This window comes from Brassica oleracea, chromosome C9 (genome assembly GCF_000695525.1).
Source record: "Brassica oleracea var. oleracea cultivar TO1000 chromosome C9, BOL, whole genome shotgun sequence".
NCBI classification, from domain to species: Eukaryota; Viridiplantae; Streptophyta; class Magnoliopsida; order Brassicales; family Brassicaceae; genus Brassica; species Brassica oleracea.
The window spans coordinates 11,714,358-11,722,003 of record NC_027756.1 but is presented as its reverse complement, the minus strand read 5'-3'; the positions used below and the strand labels follow the sequence as shown (position 1 = coordinate 11,722,003).

Genomic DNA, 7,646 nt, shown 5'->3' with positions numbered 1-7,646 from the left:
TCTATCTCCTTCTATTATTATCTCATCATGGTAGAAGTGTCTAGGTTGATCATTCATCCTTATTTGTTACTTTCTATAGATCTACTAATATAAATAACTATACATATGATATATATAAATATCTTGATGCTTGATGTGTGAAAAACATAGATCTATTGCTAAGGTTGTTAAAATATGGTTGAATGATGTTTGAGGATTGAATGTGATGATTGTATTGATTGGGGTTATTATTATAAGAGGATGATATCTTCATAATTGGGAGATGTAAATGAGTAAGAGAAAGGCTTTAAGGCCTATGTGTGCCGGTGTAACGTGGTGGAATGACATATATGTATGTCTCGGGCGTTACATCGTTTCTTGTTGGGTTATGTGGCAATCATTTGAGTTGGCATGATTCATCGCCGGAGCGGGCATGCGGCGTGCCTGTAAATGAAGTAACGTAGAAGCGTTATGTCGTGGAGACAACGTGGAACGTATGAACATGGTGGCGGATCAAGGGTGAACCGGTGTCGGTAACTTGATTGCGTGAAGGCGTGAGACAGCGTGATGTCGTGGAGACAACGCAACATGAAAGTTCTCACGCGACAACATGAGGAACGCGGGTACCGATTTAGGTGGCGTGGTCTCATTGTTGGCACCGCCGGGGTTTATCCTCGTTTCTTGTTGATTGCTTTCGATTTACAGAATGTTAAAGTTAGATGCTTATGCTATGTTGTGTGATGATTGTTGGTGATTGATTTCGGGGCTCCTGGAGCTTTCCTCACTGAGTATTGGTCGAAATAATCAGCCCTCCTTTCTTTTTCAGGTGAGTTCGAGGAAGTGCAGGAGTGATCGTCTCGGTGTGGTGCTGGTTTTCGGGTGTTTGGTTTTCTTTAAGTTATTTTATTTTAAGACTTAGTGATTTGGTTTTAAGCGTTTCCTATTCGTTTTAGTACGTTTTTGTAAAACATTTGAATTCGATCCTTGGGAATGAGATTTGCATTGGCCTATTTAAGTATTTTTATTGGTGAAGGCAATGTGAATTCATGCCGTTTCGGTTAAGCGAGATATGGGTGTGACATGTCCTGTCTGGCTGTCTTGGATAGTGATGCATAACAGGCTGGCTGTACTGGTGATCGTGTTCTGAAATAGAATTCGCTGGCAGACGCGAAATGCATACTTTGTTCCCATCCACTTAAAACGCTATAACATTTGTTTTTCTGCTGCCCTTTCTCGGAAGAAAAATGGAGTAATCTCTCCAGGAGTATTCTTCGAACAAGCTATTCATGTTCTTGGGACATAATTATGAAAGCTCTGGTTAATGGAGTAAGAGATAAGACACATATGTTTCTGTTACGATATGTGTTTCAAGCAGCTGTACATTTGATATGGAGGGAGAGAATTGGACGCAGACATGGCAAAAATCATCAGACTGCGACTATAATCTTTGGTTTCATCCACAAACTGGTTCGAAAAGGATCCGTCACTCATCCGAGGAAGACGAACCCGCTTTGATAAGGCTATGATAGCTTGGTTTGCTTCCCGACAGTCCTAGCAAATTACTTTAGGCTCAACTTTTTTTCCATTTCTATTCATACTAGAACAATGACAACCATACCACACATGATGTAATTTTTTTTTGTATAAATTTTATATTCTTAAAAAAAAAACTAATTAATTCAGCTGAACATACACCTATCCCTTATATATTAATTGAGAAACATTACAACCTTTAATTATAGCCACGTGCCATCACCAGAATGAAATTCAAAATCCTTAGAAAATATGTTCGTCTAATTAAGTAGGAGTTATTGGTTGTTGTATTTTAATGGATTTGAAAATCCGAACTAAATCTAGTGTTATTGGTTCTATGATTTTCAAATCTGTATTAAAATCATGTGTTATTGGTTTAATGATTCATAAATTCTGTATCAAATCAAGTGTTATTCAATCGTACGGATTTACTAATATATTTGATTTTATAATGGATTTGAATGGATTTGTTTGGATTTTTTAGTTAAAAATACAAAGACTCAAATCCCAGGGAAAACCTCCGGATTTGCATATTTTACTTGGATTTATAAATACTATATGGATTTCTAAATCAATCAAAATATATAAACCAATAACACTGTATATATTATACTTTTCATTAAACTAATCATAAAAGCTACTGAATTACCAAATATGACTAATATATATATGACAATTAATGATTCTAATAATAAAGATTTGATAACAATTTATATCTCATCCACATTTTTTGTTTAATTTTATATTATTAAAATAAGTTAAACAATCAAATTAGCTATAAAATATAATTTTTTTCGTATATATTATATTTTAAATTTTAAAAAGCGACAAAATTACTAAAACTGTTAAAATTATTATGTTAAAAATTAATGATCAATGGTTTAACATCCCTCATATATTAATAGAGAAACATTTAAAAAGTTTAGAACATGTAGTTTGTACTAACTAAAAAAATATCATGCTGAGTTGTCACGTAATTAAAATGTTAATTTGTTTACGTGGCGGCTTGAAAATCAATTGAGAATTTTGTTAGTCTAAAATTAAATTGCTAGAGAATGTTATATTATATAGTATGTCTATTATGGACCATTCATTTATCAAATTGAAATTTATTATATATTATTTCCTTAAATAAAACCTACGGAATTACTTAATATGATTATGATATATATAATAATTAATGATTTTAAATAACGAAGATTTAATAATCTGTATACTTTCTATCATTTTTGTTTAATTATTTATTATTAGAATAAATTACACAATTATATTAATCATATATTTAAAAATTAGTTTTTTTGTATATGTTGTATTTTGAATTTTTCAAAACGAGTATAAATTACTAAAACTGTTAAAAATCTCACATAAACTTTTGTGATCAATGTTTAATTTTTTTTCTATAATAAGATACAACGATAATAAAATCATATAAATAAATAATTTTATTTTAATAGGTGTTTATGTTAATATATATATACTTCATATCGTTTACATTTAATTATATATCATATACGATATATAAGATTGATTATTTTGATTTATTTATCCTAAAATGATTGTGAATAAACACGAGCAGTCATTTGATTTATATGTGCAAGCCAATTTATTACATAATAGTAACTGATTTCTTAGTTATTTAATATATAATTATTATTTTATTATTTCATAATATGCAGAAAAATATATTATAAGTAATAAGTATAAAATATTTATCTGCACAAGACGCATATCTTAACCTAAGTATGTATCTCTTTAATAATTTTGAATCTTAAACATTTTCTAAATCCCAGGCCAAAATAAAAGAAAGAAATGAGAATAAACTCAAAAATCAATATTTATATCGAACAATAACCAAAATGACACAAAAAAGAGAAAAATATCGAAGATAGATAGGATTGGCACGTGAACGTAAACTTCTCATAACTATAATTAACTTTTAAATTGCTAAATCATGATATAAAACCGAGCTGGCATAATTTCATTGTAACCAAATAGTAGGTATGAGATTCTTCGGCCCAAATGTTAGGCTTTTATACGATAAATAATATTTTGACATAAAATATTTTTAAAAGGGATCAGTTCATTAGTAAACAAATTATGTAATTAATAATTTTTTTTTTAAATTTTGTTTAAGGACCAAAAATATTAATTCGATTAATAATATAAATTTTATTTTCCATACGATATTTCTTAAATAATTTTGAGATAAATTTATACTGCCCATGTCTTATTGACATAATTAAATTGGGTCACATGTTGGAAGAGCCCACTAGTCATAGGAATACAATACAACCATAATATATGGGATTTAATGCTTCATTACACTCGCCTTACGAGGGTATGAATATCCAAATTTCTGAACCCATAACAAGTCTAAAATCAATATTCGTAAGCCTCAATTCAAGAAACAATTCATACAAATACATTCACAAGTCACAACCATATTCTAAAGTTATGAAATTTTCTACCAAGTTATTTAACTATTGATTACAAGATGATCAAATGTAGCAGAATCACACATCAGAGTATACTATAACAGAACAACATATTTTCGGAAAAACCATAAGGAAAGTTAAATCCGTATGTGAGTTAAAAACTGTAATGTTATCACTATCCCTATATTGTAGATGTTAGTGTTACATCCCTTTCTTTGATTTATACATTGATAGTTAATGATCCAGAAACTTTTTAAATCAAACGATATCTAATGATTAGTAAACATAAAATATGATTAAATCTAAGAAAAGGGCTACTGAAATGGAATGAAACAAAAAGGATTGATGATAGTGTAGTGAGATGGTCTCCACACATTGTACCTTGCAACCTCCAAAATAAAAGTCGTCATCACAGTGTCGTGGCTCATGAGTCCTTTGGGCTTTGGCCCACACTACAAACAAAATGTCGTTGAAAAATTTAATCGCTTCTCGACAAGCAAAACAATTTACTTTTCGAGTTTTTATCAATAAATTACATCGTTTTCTTCTTTTAAGAAAGTAACAAATTAAGAAAACAAGAATAAAACATTTCAGATTTTAACGGGATAATGATAAATTCGAGAAAAAACGAGCATCTTTGTTATTACCAAAGGCCAATAATATCCACAGTGATGACGATAAACCCATCGATAAAAACCACAGAAAGTAAATATAATAATTGTAAAATAAAAATCAGCACTAAAATCTAAGCGATGCGCATTTATTAACTTCTGGCACTGTCAATTACATTCACGAGACTCGAGCAACTACCTCCAAAATCTCCGGTCAGGGCCCGTTAAAACCCGGTTTAACCGAAAACCCGACCCGGTTTTCGTCTTTATCCTCCTTCTGCAGTGATAGAGCATCGCCATTCTCTCGTTTGAGCCTGAGATTTTGACCCGACCCGATTAGGTTTAACCCGAAAACCCGACCCGGGTTCAGTCTTTTATGCTCCTTCCGCAGTGATACCATCGCCAGTCTCTCTCTAGTTTGAACCTGAGATTTTGACCCGACCCGACCCGACCCGGTTTTCGATCCTAACCGTCATGGACTTCTCTACAACGACGACGACTACTTCCACGGCGGCGAACGGTTACAGCTCGCCGCGAGACTCATCAATCCCTTCGAGCTTCACGAAGTTCAACTCCGCTTTAACGGCGGGCCTTCTCAATCCGATGTCTCCTCCTCCTCCTCCTCCGGCGATGCTAGACAAGTCCCGAGCGAGCCCGACGCTATTCGAGATGATGTCCAGCGAAGCCGGATCTCCGGTTCAGATCCAGAACCTCGCGCTTCCGTCTTCGTCGAGGACGACGAACGCGAACAGGAGCCATCTCGTCATCTCGGCTCAGGACAAGCAGGCGCTCGCAATGCAGCGGATTTCGAATCTTTTAATGACTCGGAGCCCCGGGAACCAGTTCAACGACCCGGCTTCGAGCGACGTGAAGCTGACTCTGAGCTCTAAAGACGGGATTAGCATCACGATGTGCGTGCACAGGCAGATTCTCGTAGCTCACAGTAGGTTCTTCGCTGTGAAGTTGTCTGATCGATGGTCCAAGCAGCAGATGGCGCCGTCGTCGTCTCCCTACATTGTCGAGATCTCTGATTGTGATGACGTGGAGGTTTATATAGAGACGTTGATGTTAATGTACTGTAGGGATCTAAGGAAGAAGATGATGAGGCAGGACGTGTCTAGGGTTCTTGGTATCTTGAAGGTTATTTGTTAAAAACTTTATAATGAAAGATTGGAATCTTGAAATCTCAGATTGTTGTTTCTGTTCAGGTTTCGGCAGCGATTGGGTTTGATGCTGGAGTGCTGTCGTGTTTGGAGTATTTGGAAGCAGCACCGTGGTCTGAAGATGAAGAACATAGGATTGCTTCGTTGTTGTCTGAGCTACACCTTGAGAACGTAGGAGCAACAGAAGTTTTGAGAAGGGTCTCTGTAGAAGCTAGTCAGAACAATGGCAGCAACGATGAGGTGCTTCTGAATCTTTTGCATATAGTTCTCGAGGGGAAAGACGAGAAGGCGAGGCGTGACATGAAGACGCTTGTTTCGAAAATGCTTAGAGAGAACTCGTCTGGTAATGATCTTAGGAAAGAGTCGCTGTATCTGGCTTGTGATGGTTGTTTGCATAAGCTTAAGCGTCAGTTTCTACAAGCGGCGGAGTCTGATTTGGAGAATGTAGATCAGATAGCGAGACAAGCGGATAACCTGCATTGGATTTTGGATATTTTGATCGATAGACAGATCGCAGAGGATTTTCTTGTTATGTGGGCTTCTCTCTCTGAGCTGTCTGACGTGCACGGTAAGGTTCCCGTTGTTCACAGGTTTGAGATTAGCAGAGTGACGGCGAGGATCTTTGTTGGGATTGGAAAGGGGCAGATTCTGACACCGAAGGAAGTGAGGTGTTTGTTGCTGAGGAACTGGTTGACACCTTTCTATGACGATTTCGCGTGGATGAAGAGGGCGTCGAAAGGGCTGGATCGGTATTTAGTGGAGGATGGTTTGAGCAATACCATTCTCACTCTTCCTCTTGCTTGGCAGCAAGAGTTTTTCTTGGCGTGGTTTGATCGGTTCTTGAACTCGAACGACTGTCCTAATATCCAGAGAGGCTTTGAAGTTTGGTGGAGACGGGCGTTCTGGAGAAGGAAAGAACAGAGTCAGGAGGAGCCTGCTCGGCTAAGAAACATAGCTTCAGCCACTGATAACTCTTGAGAGATCTGTTAAACCATGTGTTTATTCCACGTCTACCTTTGCCTTGTTTCTTAAGGATCAGACAATGGGGAAGAAGATGAATCTTAAATCCAAAAGAGAAGGTAATCTGAGGTCTTGAACTCGGGATTGGGGATTGATGAATGGAGGGAGGTGTGCAAGCTTTATCGGAATTTAAGACATCGATCACGATTAGAATTAGTTTTTGCATGAACATGATCGTTGGAAGTAGTTTTCATTTTGATTGAAGCAGAGCTCGATTTTTGTACATCTCTCTCTCTTAAGTTTTCTTAATTTCCAATGTATCTGAAAAGTAACTTTGAAGTCGAACCCTTCTCTATGCTTTCTCTGCTTTTGTTACGGTTTTAATTCTGATTATAATCTTGGTCAATTTATCACGCATCTAGATGAGGTTCTTTGTCTTCTTGTTTCGTACTACTAAAATGATGTTGAAAATCTATTGCTTCACGTACACCATTTGAGGACATTTTAAGTTTGTAGTAAGTACATAAACAAAGACTCGAAGGTATCATGCCATAACAGAAAGAACATTAGCAAATGTTTTCAATCTCAAGTATGGTCTTGAAGCTAATATCTTCATTAACAACGTTATGCCTGATACGGACATCAAAAACAGTGACTACCTGAAGAAACAAAGGGTATACTACAGATGTGTATATACAAGAAACACTACAAGAAAACAGCTGTATTCTGACGGACATTCCGACGGAAAATGAAATCCTCGGAATTTCCCGATTTTGGGTTTCCTCGGAATATACCGACGGAATTCCGAGGAAATATCAATCCGTCAGAATATTCCGAGGAAATTCCGAAGAAAAATGTGTTCCTCGGAAAAAACCGATGAATTCCGAGGAAATATTATAGGGATTTTACAAAATTCCGAGGAAATTCCGACGAACTAGTGATCGATCGATGCGTTTTTGGACATA

At 35.8% G+C, this 7,646-nt stretch overlaps 1 protein-coding gene across 1 annotated transcript; it reads left to right on the top strand.

Annotated features, from left to right (window-relative positions):
* Nucleotides 1–4,724: 4,724 nt before the first annotated feature.
* On the top strand, nucleotides 4,725–7,038 carry LOC106312975 (BTB/POZ domain-containing protein At1g63850). The gene is made up of 2 exons (XM_013750686.1): nucleotides 4,725–5,698; nucleotides 5,767–7,038. Exons 1-2 carry the CDS (start codon nucleotides 5,033–5,035, stop codon nucleotides 6,697–6,699), a joined length of 1,599 nt encoding a protein of 532 aa, XP_013606140.1. The 5' UTR covers nucleotides 4,725–5,032; the 3' UTR covers nucleotides 6,700–7,038.
* Nucleotides 7,039–7,646: the final 608 nt, after the last annotated feature.

What these genes read in the sequence shown, in the direction of transcription:
- LOC106312975 (XM_013750686.1), top strand. Translation starts at nt 5,033, where the DNA reads ATGGACTTCTCTACAACGACGACGACTACTTCCACGGCGGCGAACGGT. An exon ending in GGGTTCTTGGTATCTTGAAG is followed by an intron (nt 5,699 to 5,766) that starts GTTATTTGTTAA and finishes GTTTCTGTTCAG; the next exon opens with GTTTCGGCAGCGATTGGGTT.